Genomic DNA, 17,760 nt, shown 5'->3' with positions numbered 1-17,760 from the left:
AGGCTTGTGATAACCCACAGAGGTCACCTGTGGGGCCCTGAAAGGAGCCACTGTTGTAAAAACTGAGCGCCGCAGTCAATTTCACAGCCACAGGCAGTGGATGCCCTCCATGTCCATGTGGTGCCAAATCCTGCAGCAGCTGGCAGATGTGACTGATCAGTTCCCTAGACATACACAGTCTTCAGCCACACTGGTTGTCAGTCATCTACAGGAATGAAAGGTGACATTTCTCGACCCTCTGGTTCTAGCTAGGCGCCAACCAACAACGGCTCACTGTGGGTCTTCAGGGGCTTGTGCGGGCACCCCAGTCGCCCCTTCTCCCTAAGGGTGCTGCTCCTCCTTCTGCACAACCAGGCACCTCCATTGCTCTCTTCTCTGTTGTCTTTGATCTCTGCTCGCCACAAGGTGTCCAACTAGTTCACCAGGCTCCATGTTCCTGTTGTACTGCTCCTGCAGGATGAAAAGAGAGAGGCGTGGGTTAGCTTGGGTATACTAAGAACCTTCCTTGGTTAAGTCTGAAAGCTCCTTAACTAATCCCAGAGAGTGCTGGCCACCACTTGGATGGCCAGAGGTAAGTGTGCTGCATGGCTGCCCGAGATTCCACCCACCTCTGCCCCACTCCATCTGACAGACTTGCAGCAGTTTTGTCCACTGGGCTGCATGCTGTGCTCTCAGCTCAGGAGCAGGCATTCTCCTAACCCACACTGCAAGGCTGCACTGTTAGCTTGAACCAGGGGGGAGACTGGTCCAAACCGGGATGCTGACATTGTAAGGGGCTGTGAGCGCCTCCACCAGTGGCTGCGCCACGGCAGCTTTAGCAAGGAGATTGGACAACATGCCCAGATGTCCAATTGTTCTGCAGTCCACTAAAACGCTCATTAGTTTGCAGTTTATTCCCGAAGGGCGAAAAGCTCTGGAGCACTTTGTGGCACTTTCAAGCCTCTGCGTTGTTGAGTGGGCAGATAAGCCAGAAGCCCGGCTCCGAGCATGTCAATGTAGCTGCGTCTGAACTGTCTCGACTGTGGAGGAACAATCACTTTATACAAGGTTTCCCTAATGCGTGGCCGCTTCCTCAAGCACCGACCCACACTTGCTAGTGCACTACCTTCAACTGTAGGGCAGCCCTTGCCCTAACCCCCAAATTGCCTCAAATGCAGGGCTGCCCTTGCCCCCTTCCCTCCCCACCATCACAATGCGCCTCAACCTTGAAGTCCAACAGGCGACCCTCGCGAGTGCTACGCAATGTTACTATGCGCTCACCTCTGAGTTCCCCTCAAAGTGCAGTCCGCCAAGTGCACGCCATTTGTACGCTATTGTGAAACACGTCGGTGTTGAATCATGCCGACATGGGCGGATGATCCATTGGGGGTGGGATTGGGGGGCAGGGGCTGGCCTTATGATGATATGCAGATGTATTACAATGAGATTCCTGACATCGGATGGCAGCCCGCCATCGATGGGCTGATCGGACGCTCGCAAACTGGTTTCACGACTTCGTGAAACCAATTTCTGGCATTCTCACCATATTGTCCGCTCACGCCGCCAAGCACACCCAACGCTAGCGGGCACGGAAAATTCCACCCCAAGTGTTTTGTGTCGTGTTGAGGATTTGTCAGTTATGAAATGGCCATTTAACCTTTTATTGCCAAAATACCCCAATATTATTTCAACAACTGATAGATGCTTCTGTGATTATAAATGGAAACACTTTATAGAGAATAAATGATGAAAGTAAGTGCAGTTCAATATCCCCAATTTGTAATCTACAAGCGTTTAATATGAGAAAATTAAAATAGGAGGCAATATAACTTTGCACACTACATGCATATTAACAAATAATGAGTTAGGTGAAAATGTGTTTATACATATGCAAATGGATGCAAATACTAATAACTTGGGTTGAATTTCTGTTTAATGGATTTTGCAGCTGAGTCGAAAGGGTTGCTATAGTTGGATGGTCTGCTTAAACTTTTCAAAATGACTAATTTGGCTAGCTTAAACAGACCATCTAACTGCACTAAGAGCAGAAAGTGCTGGAAATACCCAGCAAGTCTGGCAGCAACTGAAGAACTGAAGAAGAGTCACATTCACCTCAAAACATTAACTGTTTCTCTCTTCACGGATGCTGCCAGACCTGCTGAATATTTCCTGCGCTCTCCGTTTTTATTTCAGATCTCCAGCATTTGCAGTATTTTGCTTTTATCTAACTGCACTCGACTAGTTTGAAATAGACAATAACTTCTGTCAATGGCTTTGTGTTATATTACATAGAAATCACAACATGGAACCAGGCTGGCTCAAACAGTCTATGCTAACATTTATCCTCCACTCTTGCAGTGGTCCTAATCAGCACTTGGTGTGGTCCCCAAGATTACAGAGCAGGCTTGGTCCTTGGTCTGTATTGAATTGATGGAGCTCAGCCAAAGCAGCAGTTGGAATTCCAAAATTTGCCTCATGGACCCCAGTTAGGGGATTAAAAGAAGAATCGACCATGGCCCCTGTTCCTGACCACCTGTTAGAAAGCGCATAGGTGCACAAATGGGACTGAGCATCCTATTGTGGTCTGCTGATACTCACCGTCTAGATTCACACAAGAGCTTTGCCCATTTGGTCAAGTACAACAAGACAGCTTTCCCAGTCGAGTCCAGTACATTTGGAAGCCGAGCGCATAAAACGAAGGGGCAAAAATGATGGGGGTGCGTTAAATGACAGATGGTCCGCGCTGAAGCATTTGGCCCCAAAAATTCCAGGGCCTGAGTTGGGAATATAGGGACATATTCAGAGCAGGAAAGCAGAACTTGGGGTTGGATCCACTTCCACTAATCTTCCTCGCATTTATATTTAACCATACAAGAAATTCCGATCAGATGTCTTTTCTCAGTGCCCCATTCTCCCATGTTGAAAGGAGTGTTGGGTGGGTGGGGGCGCGGGGGGTGGTGGTGGTGGGGGGGGGGGGGGGGGTGGGGGGGGGGGGGGGGGGGGGGGCGGGGGGAACTGCAACGATGTCACCTGCTAAAAGTCCCACCAGTTCCACTTCCTTTGCCTGATATGCCAAGAACACCTACTTGTGCTCTACTCTCAGAGGCAGGGCTCACAATGTTGACTTCCTAATGTCACAGATCGATCACTTGCCATTAGGAATCCAGTTCCTGCATAGCCCATTGCTTGTTTTTAATTTAAAGTCATACAATCTTCAGCCTCATGGGAAACAGCAGTGCTGTGTTGCTCCAAAATTCCTGACACTCCATTCCCCCTCCCTCCCTCCCTCAAAAACAGCGGATGCCCACCAAATGCTTTAAGTAATGTGGCCACATATCTCCTTTGTCCAAATAGCCTCATCCCCAGGATTTGGAACAGTTAAGTGAAGGGCGAATTGTCGGACCTCTGGGAAATAGAGTTTCCGACCCTCAGTTTCCATCAGCTCCTTATTATCTGAGGTAAGTACTTCACCGTTCTTTCTACTGAGTCTTTTAAGCACAGGTTGAAGGCAGCATTTTCTGTTTTCTAGTACACCACAGTCGACCGTTGAACAGGAAAGTCCGGGGACACCTAAGAACCAAGATTGAATCCGGTGAAGGCACCATTCCAATCCGATCCTGCCACTCCATCCAGACATGGGATGGCGTATTACAGGGAGAGCAGCTGCTCACAATGTCCTGCACTGACAAGATTAACAGGTAGGAGTAGAAATGCTTACATGTGGGGCAGAAACTGCAGGCGCCACGCAATTGCTAGTACATTGACCTCTCCTCTGATATCTGGTTCATTGCACTAATTCATTTCATCATTTCATCTACACAGCGCCAAAAAAAAAATGCACCGTGGATTTGCAGTAAAAGTTCTTTCACTTAGTGAGGTCGTAAGGTGCAGTGCAGAAACTAGGAGCCTTTTAGCATCAGGTGATGGTTTTCATTTGAAGGCTACCAAGATCAATATTTGAGGGGCAGTTTTACACATGAGATCATAACTCCGATTAGGAAACCATTTTGTTTGCAAATGCATACCACAGATTAAATGAGCAAATGGCAAACACAGCGCTGATACCATGAAAATCTTCACCTTCACAACTTAGGTGGTAAATGCTGATTGCTCCCGCCATCATTGAAAGCACCTAGTTTTCATTATCACCCAAGTGGCAAAGGTGTAAATCATCCTCAAAGAGTGACAACCTGGAATGGACTTCCCAGTATAGGACTAGAGGCAGAATTCCTGAATCATTTCAATAACAGTGGGATTCCATAAGGAGGAGAAGAATCATAAACACGTTCCTCCGTGGATAGGCTGAAATGCCTTCCGCATCCGTATCCGTATTGTAATCTTGTGAATTTAAAGAAGGAAATTTCATTTCCATTCCCTGTTCCTGTCATTCTGATCTCAATCGTTCATTAGTTCATTATATCTAGTTCTGTCGAAGGGTCATGAGGACCCAAAACGTCAACTCTTTTCTTCTCCGCCGATGCTGCCAGACCTGCTGAGTTTTTCCAGGTAATTTTGTTTTTGTTCATTATTACTGTCTGTCAATTACCATGATTCTTGACGAGTGACAATTAAGCCTGAATTTTCGCTCCCGGGCCAAGTGTGCAGAGTCAGGAGAATTCCTGGCTCCGCAAACCCGACCCGGGAATTTCTGATTTTTTGGTCTGGGCAGGTGGGGTGCAATGGGACTCAGGCCAGGCAAACCTGGACACAGTGTAGAGGCTGTCGGGTGCAGAGGCAGCTGTCAGGTACAGAGACTGTCGGGTGCAGAGGCTGGTGGGTGCAGGGGCAGCTGTCGGGTGCAGAGGCTGTCGGGTGCGGGGGCAGCTGTCGGGTGCAGGGGCAGCTGTCGGGTGCAGGGGTAGCTGTCGGGTGCAGGGGCAGCTGTCGGGTGCAGGGGTAGCTGTCGGGTGCAGGGACAGCTGTCGGGTGCAGAGGCAGCTGTCGGGTGCAGGGGTAGCTGTCGGGTGCAGGGGCAGCTGTTGGGTGCAGGGGCAGCTGTCGGGTGCAGGGCAGCTGTCGGGTGCAGGGGCAGCTGTCGGGTGCAGGGGCAGCTGTCGGGTGCAGGGGCTGTCGGTTGCAGAGGTTGTCGGGTGCAGGGGCTGACGGGTGCAGGGGCAGCTGTCGGGTGCAGAGGCTGTCGGGTGCAGAGACTGTCGGGTGCAGAGGCTGTTGAGTGCAGGGGCAGCTGTCGGGTGCAGAGGCTGTCGGGTGCGGGGGCAGCTGTCGGGTGCAGGGGCAGCTGTCGGGTGCAGGGGTAGCTGTCGGGTGCAGGGGCAGCTGTCGGGTGCAGAGGCTACTGGGTGCAGGGTCAGCTATCGGGTGCAGAGGCAGCTGTCGGGTGCAGACTGTCGTATGCAGGGGCAGCTGTCGTGTGCAGGGGCTGTCGGGTGAAGAGGCTGTCGGGTGAAGAGGCTGTCGGGTGCAGAGACTGTCGTATGCGGGGCAGCTGTCATGTGCAGGGGCTGTCGGGTGCAGAGGCTGTCGGGTGCAGGGGCTGACGGGTGCAAGGGCAGCTGTCGGGTGCAGAGGCTGCCGGGTGCAGGGGCAGCTGTCGGGTGCAGAGGCTACTGGGTGCAAGGTCAGCTATCGGGTGCAGAGGCAGCTGTCGGGTGCAGAGACTGTCGTATGCAGGGGCAGCTATCGTGTGCAGGGGCTGTCGGGTGAAGAGGCTGTTGGGTGAAGAGGCAGCTGTCGGGTGCAGAGGCTGTCGAGTGAAGAGGCTGTCGGGTGAAGAGGCTGTCGGGTGCAGAGACTGTCGTATGCAGGGGCAGCTGTCGTGTGCAGGGGCTGTCGGGTGAAGAGGCTGTCGGGTGAAGAGGCAGCTGTCGGGTGCAGAGGCTGTCGAGTGAAGAGGCTGTCGGGTGAAGAGGCTGTCAGGTGCAGAGACTGTCGTATGCAGGGGCAGCTGTCGTGTGCAGGGGCTGTCGGGTGAAGAGGCTGTCGGGTGAAGAGGCAGCTGTCGGGTGCAGAGGCTGTCGGGTGAAGAGGCTGTCGGGTGAAGAGGCTGTCGGGTGCAGAGACTGTCGGGTGCAGAGGCAGCTGTTGGGTGCAGGGGCAGCTGTCAGGTGCGGGGGCAGCTGTCGGATGCCGGGGCAGCTGTCGGGTGCAGAGGCAGCTGTCGGGTGCAGGGGCAGCTGTCAGGTGCAGGGGCAGCTGTCGGGTGCAGAGGCAGCTGTCGGGTGCAGGGGCTGTTGGGTGCAGAGGCAGCTGTTGGGTGCAGGGGCAGCTGTCGGGTGCAGAGGCAGTTGTCGGGTGCCGGGTCAGCTATCGGGTGCAGAGGCTGTCGGGTGAAGAGGCAGCTGTCAGGTGCAGAGGCTGTCCAGGCAGAAAGGCCTGCCTTAGTGTTGTGGGACTTTCTCGCAGATTTGCAAAAAAAACAAAAAAAAGGCCTTCCAGCCCTTATTCCTCACATCCCCTCTCCCAGCACAAACACTCATGCCGACCTATGCCCCTCCACCCACCCCCACAGACCTTTGTAGCCACTATGCCAACTCAGTGCCAACTCATGCCAACCTATGCCCACATCCACCACCCTTTGGTCTTACACCCTTTATGCCAAATCACCCAGTATCCACCATGGGCAGTCCTCAGGACCCATGCTGAGATTAAATAAAGCTTTTAAGTGCCTATTGATGAATTTACTCTTTCAAAAAAGCACTCTTATTGATAAAAACCTATTTACTACATTTAACTTCCTTTCATCCCAAATAAATAAAAAGCATTTGTGTTCATAATCCTCACTTCAAAGACTTTACAAACACTTGGAGCTGTCAATCAAATTGTGAATTGACAGGCACCCCACTGTGATGATAATAGGTTATGAAATCAGTCGAGTTTCCTTGTTGATGGGCAGCGAGAAGCAAAGAGGCTCGCCAAGATAAGTTAACAACTTTCCTTTGAAGGTCTAAGTAGTGCAAGAAGTATCACAACCTCCCCTACCGAGGATATCCATCCTTCTCTCCCATCAGACCTTTGCAAAATCACTCCCCCAACCCCCTCACCCCTTCCACACAAGATGGGAGCTAATGAGCCTTCTTTTGGGGACCTTCAGTTGCCAGAACTTCCATGCCCACAAACCACCAGCTGATACTTTCCACCCATCAGAGCAAGAGGACTAGGAATACTGGGACTTGAGATACTGTGCAACTACTGATTGCAGCTTCAATTCAAATGGCATTGCCAAAATCCAGTAGTAGGCTAGGCTACACCATTAGCAGTCAAATCTTTAACACAGAAATGGCTGAATTCCAGACGAATTCTCTTGCTAGCTTTTACTCAAAGCTGTGTTTATTTGGCAGTTTAACCCATTGTCCAGCCACAAAATAATAGCAATCTCTTTAAGTATGAATAAATCAGAGGTATTTAGAGCAATAAAGTAATAGGATAATGTATAATATTGATGTGGCTCAAGTTGGGAGAGGACTGAGAATATATTGGCCTGCATTTTATAGTCTGCAGTGAAAGGACAACACTTACACTGACCTTGGAATAGCTGCCCACAAAGATTTAGTGCGCTCTAGAGCATTGGTATCCCCTATTCCAATGTGCCAACAATCGTCATCAGCCTATCAGATTAAAGAATTCTCACAGACAGTAAACCAGGAAGTGAAAAGCAAAAATTATAACTCATTACTTTGTCATTTCATAGCAGGCAAAATAAATGATGGGACACACACACACACACATATATATATATATATATATATATATGGGATTAAGGTAGAAACTGGAATATTATAACCAAACTTTACAAAGCATACATTGTATTATTTTTAAAACCATGGAATTGTTAAGCATTATTCTGAAGGAATTAGACTCAACACATGTAAAATCACCTTTTCAGGGAAAGCAAAGTTGTTCAGCAGCACTATGATTTACTATGATTTATGATTTACTATACTATACCAGGATATACTATGATTTAGTGTGCCCTTAAAAGCTCAGTTCCACCTCATTCAACAAAGCTTAACATTTTCAATGATAATTATGGTGAGAATAGTGCATAAAAAGTAAACATTCACGTCAAATCATTGACTCTTAGTTGCATTTGCAAAGACTGGAACAGCAACCCTGTGGAGAAACAGGGTATCACTGACAGCAACCTCCAGATCTCCATGCTTAACTGTTCATATGGGGCCTCCAAAGGTTGCTATCAGTTTTGCACAATACTGATGGCGAACACTGAGATTCTGTTGAAGGGTCATGAGGACTCGAAACGTCAACTCTCTTCTTCTCCGCCGATGCTGCCAGACCTGCTGAGTTTTTCCAGGTAATTCTGTTTTTGTTTTGGATTTCCAGCATCCCCAGTTTTTTGTTTTTATCACCGTAACTGCAAATTTCAGGCCATTATTCTTGCTTATAATATAACAAGTGGGCAAAAAAGGATGGTTTGGAATATTAATAAAGTATTCTACAGCAGCGCCATCACAAAGAGAATGGTTCAGAATTATAGAGCAGAACAGGGAGTCATTTGGCCCATTGTGCCTGTGTGGGATTTTTGAAAGAACTATCCAGTTAGTCCAACTTTCCTCTTTCCTCATATCCATGGAAAAGTTTTCTTTTCACGCATACACCCCTTTTGACTATTATTTACTATTGAATCTGCTTCCACCAGACTTTCAGGTAGCGCACTCTAGGTCACAACAACTCCTTCCGTTTAAAAAAAACATCCTCATCTCCTCTCTAGGTCTTTTGCCAATTATCTTAAAACTGTGGCCTTATTGAAAAACTCGTCCACCTCTCTCTTCCCCTTTATGATACTTAATCAAATGTGTTGTGAGCCAACCTTTGATTCCAAAATCTCCTCCTTTCACGTGGTGTTAATTTTGGCTGGATTACTGTGACATGAGATGTGTTTTACTGCATTAAAACTGTTTTATTAATGCAAGTTGGTGTTTTTCTTTTTTACTGTCATACTAGTGAAAGTAGTTTCTCCTTATTTACTCTCTCGAAACTCTTTAAACGTTGAGCACCTCTAGTAAATCTCCCCCTAACCTAATCTGCCCTAAGGATGCCTACATTAGAACACTGCTACTTTTCAAGAATACTTCATTGGTGATTAAGCACTTTGGGACATCCTGTGATTATGAAATGCACTATATATAATTACAAGTCTGTCTTTTACCTTTAGCGGCTACAGCAATAGTCTCTGACAAAAACCTTCTCTGCAGTATTCTTTTCTGCTATTGCTATTCAAAATGTAATCAATTTTTCCAATGTCTGGCGAGAAATGCATATAAAATATTTACTTTTCAATTTGACTGTGCAACTACAGAATGTTATATGAGTTCCTCATCAATAATATTTATTGCAGTTTGAACAAGAGTCATTTGGTTGCAGGCTTCACTACCGTTCTTTAATCCAAATTTGGAGAGTTATGAATCCTTAGACTTTTGCTAAACTTGGACAACTAAAACATCAGTGTTTCCTACTCACATTTGTCATTTTAATAAAATTGCCAAAGGAAAATAGGACCATATGACAGTAAAACCACACTTATTTTATTTTGATTTCCTAGCTATTTTTTGTTTTGGTTAAAAACTGTTTGAACTTACCCTCAAATGTTTTTAAGGGGAAGTTAGATAAGGAGATGAGGGCCAAAGCAATAAAAGGATATGCATATTGGGTGAAATTAAATAAATCGAGTGGGAGGAGGCTTGTGTGGAGCATAAACCTTTTTTGAGGGAGTGAGGAGTATAGAATTATATAGAATCTACTGCACAAAAACAGATCATTCAGCCCACAGATTTGAGCACATAGCCTAAACTGGTCCTTTAGTACGTTACTGAGCAAGTGCAGCACTATTAAAGGTGCCGTTTTATGGATGAGATTTTAAACCACGACATTACCTACCCTCTCAGGTGGACATAAAAGATCTGATGGTGGTATTTGAAGAAGAGCAGTTGAATCCTCCCGGTCTCCCCAGCCAACATTTATCCCTCAACCAGCATCACTAAAAGAGGTTATGTGGTGATTATCTCATTAGTGTTTGAGGGATCTTTCTGCGCACAGATTGGCTGCCTTGTCTCTTTACATTACAGTGGTGAATAAACTTCAAAATAACGTCATTGTTTGCAAAGAGAGTTGGGACGTCTTGAAGTTGTGAAAGGCACTGTCAGTATTTCTTAATTGTTAAATATGTCTTAAAAGTGAAGAACACAGCCTCAGATGTGCAATGCGATGTGACATGAGTCGGGGGAATTGTGGCAAGGCTGAGATCATAGCTAAGTCTGATTTTGCTCCCCACACCAGCTCCCAACACCCACATTTCCCCAAAAGCCCTTGGCCTTTCTGGCATTCACACATGAAGCGTTTTAAACTAGGGGTCACTGGATAGCAATCAGGAACAGAATTCTCAGCCAATGCCCTCCAGTGTAAGCACACTGAAACTAATGATAGTGACCCTACAATGGCCAATAGAAACTAATTCAATACTACCTGAACTCGCAACCTTGCTGATCTTGTGGCTTTGTACCACGGTAGGTGGTGTGTCTACTCAGTGAATCATAGGGGAGCTTCAATTTTTTTTAAAAGAGAAACGATTAGCATTCATGGCATATTCAGGAAAACAATTTCAACGCCTCAGAACACAAGGGAGCTGAATTGACGTAACTCCATGGCAGTGACAAGATTAATGAGTGTGCCCTGCCAGTATTAATTCAGCTCCCTAGTTTCCTTGGGTTCAGTAACCCCACTCAGATGGCTTCAGAAGCATGTATTTTTTTTGCCAACAAACTAACATCACAGGAAACAAAAACAAACAAATCGACCATTGGGAACAGTTCTACTTAAACTCGTTTTCAAGATTGATGTATTCTTGAAGAATTATTAGTGAGCGTATAACGAGGCCCAATCTACAAGCTCGAACAATTGACAGACAGTCCTATAGGCTGGCCGCACAGAAACCCAGAAACTCTGTCTTGCACTGTTCACAGTTTTCCAACTCCCTCATCCCATGGGAGAATGATTGTACTTGCCTTATAACGAGTTTTCATATCTTCACAATATTCCCAAGTGCTTCACAGCCATGGAAATATTTACAAACTGTAATCAAGGTTATTATGTAGACAAATAGGGCACAAAATATGCACGCAACAAGATCCCACCAATAACAATGAGCTAACTGACCAATTAAATCTGGTTGTTGGATAAGTTTTGGCCCGGGCACCTCCCCCATTCATCTTTACCACAGGATTGGTTTCAATTACTAGAATAGACAGACAGGGCCTCAGACTAACATCTCACCTGAATGGCAGCACCCTCAAGCATGCAGCTCTCCATTAGTAACTGCATTGAAATGTCAGCATGGATCATGCTCTGACATTCTGGAGTGGGTCTTGAGCCTTTAACCTGTTGACCCAGAAGTGAGAGTATTACCAATAAAGGATGGGAAAACTATGGCAACCATCTCAACCCATGCCTCTTCACAGTCATTCAGCTGGGTGGGATTGCATACGCCTGGTTCCATGCTTATTTATCTAATCATAGCCAGAATATCATATCCTTGCCTGAGGAAGGAGAGAATAAAATGAAGCTAGTTCTTTTCTTGAACAGAGAGGCTCAGTGACCTCCCTTATGCAACAGTGGGCAGTAAATTGTGAGATGTTTCAAATATCTCTAGCTTCAGCCTGGAAGGATTCAGGTGTACAGCCACTAGCAACGCAGTCCTTGTCCTATTTTGAGGTTGGAGTTGCAGCTGCAGCAGGTGGCAGATTTCAGTGAGAACATGCTTAGTGAAGCAGGGTCGTCTCACGTGTTGTGCCTCACTGAGGGTCAAATAGGAGAATTGCCCTCTGAAGACTCTGGGCAGATATGATCTCCTGCTTCCCCTCCTCCTCCTTGATCTTCTAGCAACTTGTCCTACTCTGTGTGGCCTCTGCTCATTCACACCATCATGCTCTATTCCATGGGGAAAGTCTACTAGGCTACCTGTGGCTAGGAGCAGCTGGTTTGTGCAGAAGGCTTGAAGTAAGAAAAAAGTCCCATAGCATCTGACGCACTACACCCTGTAGATTTAAACAACTTGAAACAGCTATGGAAAGCACCAAACATTTGCAGAACTGTAGCAACAGCCAGAAGAAATCAACTAACAACTAATTTATAAGTAGTTGATGATCCCTTTAAATAGCGCTGAAGTGGAGGAGGTCCTTCCTGCTGCTTAACATATGTTCAGTTGTGTGAGCTTAAGAGAGGGCATTGGCTCCAGTGTGGATCTCCAAGCAATAGCACTGGTGTCACATCAGGGTTATACGTCATGATCTGTCTGTTCTGCGTACTTCTGGCAGACATTAACTTCATGAGTGTGAATGCATCCACCAAGATTTAGCCTGGTGCACTTTGCTTCAGAACCTTTGCTTTGCTGACAGCACTATAGATCCCTAATGGCATTTGTAGCATGCAACAAAGGGGTACTACGGATCTCAATTGCTTGCCCACCATCTTCAGCATTTACTCATTTCAGAAATAAATTAGAAATATCCTGGTTAATATAAGCTAAGTATCTCAGTTTTCACGTTTAAACTCTGAAGAGATTAATTATTACTAAATCTGTCATTTCTCTCATGTTCTCATTTAATTAAGAATCCCATTTTTTTGCACAGAACTTGGTTGCTCAATGGGCTGCTTCAGTAATTAACAGTCAAAAATATTTGAATAAAATTTGCAGATTGTCACACCTCTGCAGCCTGCCTTTCACAGTCTGACAAAAGCAAAACTGTTTAAAATTCATGTTTGACAGTAATTCAAATCAACTGTAAATAATAGAGTGGATGCTGGTTATTAAGTGCTCCCTTTTTCTCATCTTAGTTGGATTCACTTAACCTTGGTTAAAGAAACAGTTAATAAACACAGGACACAAGCGTCATACAAAATAGCAGCTGCAATTTCATTGAGCAGCTCTTAGAGGTTACCACTCCCAAACGACACCAAACTCAGCTGCTTTATCAAGACGACACTAAATCTGTCTGCTTCATTCAGGTGACATTGATTCTGTCTGCTTTTTCCAAGCCACTTCTTTGTTTTGTACAGTTAACTTGTCTGCTGCTTGCAGACAATCATAAACATGTCTACACAGTCCAGATAATATTGAGTTTTAGCTCTTTTATTCCAATGGCATCGATTATCCCTCCATTATCTAAAAGACACTGAACTTACTTGCATTCTCTAGATAACACTGAAGCAGTGTCCTTGGCACAAATGCTATTGACAACCCTCATTGTTCTTAGAGCACTAGAAGTCAACCAAATAATGTGGGGCTGGAGTCATGTATAAGCCAGACCATGTAAAGGTGACAGGCTCCACCCCTGAAGGACATTAGTGAACAGATGCCACCATTTACCAGAATATTTCTTAATTCCATTTCATAATTTGCCATGATGGGTTTTTAAGTGGAGTACAGTTGAATCTAGTTCAGCTTTACACGCTAATTTTTCCCTCTCTCCTCTCTTCAAACTCATTTTATCCACAGTTTCCATTTGGCGCTCATTTGACCTCTGCCATTCCTCTCCACATTTCCATCATACTGCTGACCAGTCAATGATCAGTGGAAGGAGTCAACAGTTGTGTCATTAAGTGGCACTTTTCCCAGTGATTTGCTTATTGGATACACATTTTGGGTTCTGCCAGACCCATTTATCTCCAAACCTTGGCAAAAACTTGGTTCAGGCATGGATGCAAGAGCTGCATGTCAGAGGTAGGAGCAACTAACTTCACATAAGAATGGTGCCAAAGGACTCTAACAAAACTAAATTCAAAGATCAAAGGGAACATCTTGCAATAGCTGGAGTCATACCTAACACAAAGATGGTGGTGTTGGAGTCCAAACACTAATGCCACAGGACATCACTGTAGGGGTTAGAAACATAATAATATTTACAGCACAGAAGGAGACCATTTGGCTTATCATGCACATTCTGGTTAATCTAATCAATCTAATCCCATCATCAGCTCTTGGTCCGTAGTCCTGTAGATTAGGGTACATCCAAAGACTTTATAAATGCAATGAGGATTTCTGCGTCTACCACCCTTCAGACAGTGAGTTCCAGACCCCCTCCATCCTCTGGATAAAAAACTTACTCCTCAACTCTCTCAAATCCTTCTATCCTTTTAAATTTATGCCCCAGCTATTGATCTCCCTGTTAACAGAAATAAGTTACTCTTCTCTGCTTTATCTGCCTCATAGTTTTATACACTTCAGTTAAGTTTGGCCTCAGCTTTCTCTGTTCCAAAGAAAACAACTCCAGTCTATCCAATCTTTTCTCAAAGCTAAACGACTCTTTCCCCTGGTGACATGCTCGTAAATCTCCTTCGTACCCTCTTTAGTTTGATCACATCCTTCCAAAAATGTGTGCACAGTATTCTGGCTGTAGCCTAACTAGTAATTTATACATTCTACCATATATTCCCTTCTCTTATACTCTAGGCCTCAGCCTGTAAAGGAAAGTACCTTCTTATCTGCCTTATTTCCCTTATCCACCTTATCTATCTGTTATGCTACTTTAAGGGATCTGTGGACATGCATAAATCTCTGTTCCTCTACACTACCATGTATTGGCCTTGCATTGTTTGCCCTTCTGAAATACATTACCTCACTCTTCTAAGCTTTGAATTCCATTTGCCACTTTTCGGTCCACCTGATAAGTCCATTGATGTCTTCCTGGAGTCTAAAGCTTTTTTACTCACTACTAACTTGAAATGCTCTGGTTAGGGACCAGTAACTTTCTGTTTAACATAGACAAAGTTTGAAATCACAGTTATCCACTCGGAGAATAAAGACACAAGATTCCACAGTTTTAAACAAACAGAATAAAGTCAAAAAAGTAGGACAATCTACAATACCTGTCTTATACTCTAACATTCAGAATTAACATGAGGTAAATATATATTAACAAACAAACTGGTCAAATACACCACACCACACATTAAATCGTAGACGCAACAAAGACAGATCCCACAGACTTCTCAGCAACCCACCCAGTCATCCATGACCACTGTGAGTCACAAAATCTTGGCAAGACTCTGTATCCCTCAGGAGGGATTTCAACTCTTCACTTTCAAAGATCCTAGTCTCTGCTGCTCTGACTCAGATTGCCTCAATGACTGTTCATAGCCTGATTGTTCAATCTCTTCTCCTGAAACTGTCTTCCATGGCATTCACAAAGTTGCACTCCCGCCTCTAATTACTGGTACACTTCTAATTTTTTTGCCAGTCACTAGTTTCGCTAAGCTGGCAGTATCCCTGGGTTTCTCAGAACTCCAGTCTCCCAGCTGCCCCAGCTATAAGTAGGTTCCAGGACTTTTTCTGAGCCCTAACTCTCTCCAATACAGAACTAGTGACCTTCCATCAGCTTCCCAGCTACACAGGACTTCTCATGAGCCCTAACTGCACCTAACAGCTCTCAGGGCTTTTCTGAGCCCTAATTGCCTGAAACTTGCTAACAGTAGCACCTTTTTGGAATTGCCCCAGAACACACAGATAACTTGAAAGGGAGAACTTTTTTAAACTCCATCCATCTCCATGATCATGTAGCCTTTCAAGGTTCACTAAATGCTTTTAAACTAATTTAGTTATAATTCCCAAAACAAAATATCTCTCTGGACTGCACTTCTTGCAAAGAGTGTAGACACCAGCGCTCCAACTAAGTAAGCCCACCTACAGTTTTAGGATCTAACCTTTCTATCTAGGACACCTTAAGTCAATATGGCCCCAACCTTTTAAGTGTAATAGACTTCAAGCTGCTTGAGCTGCATTTATCCCATTTTATACGGTTAAACTTTATAACTTTCGAGAACTAAACATTACCTCTAAAATATTAACATGAACTATGAACTAGATATTCATCACAAACTACATGCTAATTTACATTTGAGCATATGAAATAGGAGCAGAAGTAGGCCATTCAGACCCTTGAACCTGCTCCGCCATTGAATAAGATCTTGGCTGATCTGCTTGTGTTTCAAATTCCACATTCCCATCTACCCCCAATAACCTTTGATTCTCTTGCCTAACAAGAATCTATTTACCTCTCTTAAAAATATTCAGTGACCCCGCCTCCACTGCCTTCTGAGACAGGGAGTTCCAAAGTCACACAACTCTCTGAGAGAGAAAAATGAATCCTCATCTCTGTCCTATAAGGGTGACTCCTAATTTTAAAACTGCCCCCTGGTTCTAGACTCACCCACAAGAGGAAACATCCTTTCCATATCCACCTTGACAGGAAGGTTCAAGACCATTTATACTTCAATCACGTCACCCCTCACTCTTCTAAACTCCGGCCTGTCCAACTTATCCTCATAAGACCTATCCCAATCTACACTTAGTCCAATTTGTCCTCAAAAGCCTGCTCATTCCAGGTATCAATCTAATAAACCTCAGCCGAACCGCCTCAAATGCATTTACATCCTTCTTTAAATAAGGAGACCAAAAGTACACACAGTATTCAAGATGCATTCTCACCAATGCCCTATATACTAAAGCATAACATCCTTACTCTTATGTTCAATTCCTCTCATAATAAAGGATAGCATTCCATGAGCCTTCTTGATTACATGCTGCACCTGAATACTAACTTTTTGTGACACATGTATGAGAACACCTGGATCCCTCTGCACCTTGGAATTCTGCAGCTGTTCTCCTTTTAAGGAATACTCTATTTTTTTATTCTTCCTGCCAAAGTGAGCAACCTTACATTTTCCCACAATATGCTCTATCTGCCAGATATTTTCCCACTCACTCAACTTATCTATATCCATCTGCAGGCTCTTTCTGTCTTCTTCACAACATACTTTCCCATCACAACAAAAACAGAATTACCTGGAAAAACTCAGCAGGTCTGGCAGCATCGGCGGAGAAGAAAAGAGTTGACGTTTCGAGTCCTCATGACCCTTCAACAGAACTCTTTGTGTCATCTGCAAATTTATCTACCATGCCTTTACTTCCCTCATCTAAGTCATTGATTTAAATTGTAAAAAGTTGTGGCCACACCACAGGCCTGAGCAGGACTCCGCCAGTTACATCCTGCCAAACAGACAAAGACCCACTTATGCATACTCTCTGCTTTCTGCCAGCCAGCCAATCCTCTATACAGGCTAATATGTTACCCCCTACATCATGAGCTTTTATTTTCTGCAAAAGCCTTTGATGCGGCACCTTATCAAATGTCTTCTGGAAATCCAAGTGCAGTACATCTACAGAATCCCCTTTATCCACAGTACATGTTACTTCTTCAAAGAACTCTAATAAATTGGTTACTCTTCCCAGTGCCCAGCTATAACCACTTTAATGATTGACTCTAACACCTTCCCCATAACAGACATCAAGCTAACTTTTAAAAAATTTATTGGATGTGGGCATCGCTGGCTAGATCGGCATTAATTGCCTATCCCTAATTGTCCTTGTTCAGAGGGCATTTAGGAGTCAACCACATTGCTGTGGGTCTGGAGTCACATGTAGGCCAGACCAGGTAAGGACAGCAGATTTCCTTCCGTAAAGGGCATTAGTGAACCAGATGGGTTCATACGACAAATAACCATGGTCATCATCAAACTTTCAATTCCAGATTTTTATTGAATTCAAATTTCACCATCTGCCATGATGGGATTCGTACCCCAGAACATTACCCTGAGTCTCTGGAATATTAGTCCAGTGACAATATCACTGTGCCACTGCCTCCCCGTGGCTTACAGTTTCCTGTTTTCTGCCTCCCTCCCTTCTTCAATACAGGGGTTATATTTGCTACTTTCCAGTCTGATGGAACCTTTCCAGAATCTAGGAAATGTTGGAAA

The 17,760-nt window shown here is 44.8% G+C and overlaps 1 protein-coding gene across 1 annotated transcript in view; it reads left to right on the top strand.

Moving 5' to 3' along the window:
* adarb2 (adenosine deaminase RNA specific B2 (inactive)) overlaps nucleotides 1-17,760 on the top strand; it is a 383,590-nt gene that overhangs the window by 281,725 nt on the left and 84,105 nt on the right. Inside the window, exon 7 of the mRNA XM_041183928.1 lies at nucleotides 3,509-3,677. Within this exon, the coding sequence (XP_041039862.1) occupies nucleotides 3,509-3,677 (169 nt within the window). The remainder of the gene's footprint in view (nucleotides 1-3,508; nucleotides 3,678-17,760) is intronic.

The sequence above is a fragment of the Carcharodon carcharias genome, chromosome 3, assembly GCF_017639515.1.
Source record: "Carcharodon carcharias isolate sCarCar2 chromosome 3, sCarCar2.pri, whole genome shotgun sequence".
Taxonomy (NCBI): domain Eukaryota; kingdom Metazoa; phylum Chordata; class Chondrichthyes; order Lamniformes; family Lamnidae; genus Carcharodon; species Carcharodon carcharias.
Note: the sequence above shows the minus strand (reverse complement) of the source record. Positions and strands in the feature narration are given on the sequence as shown.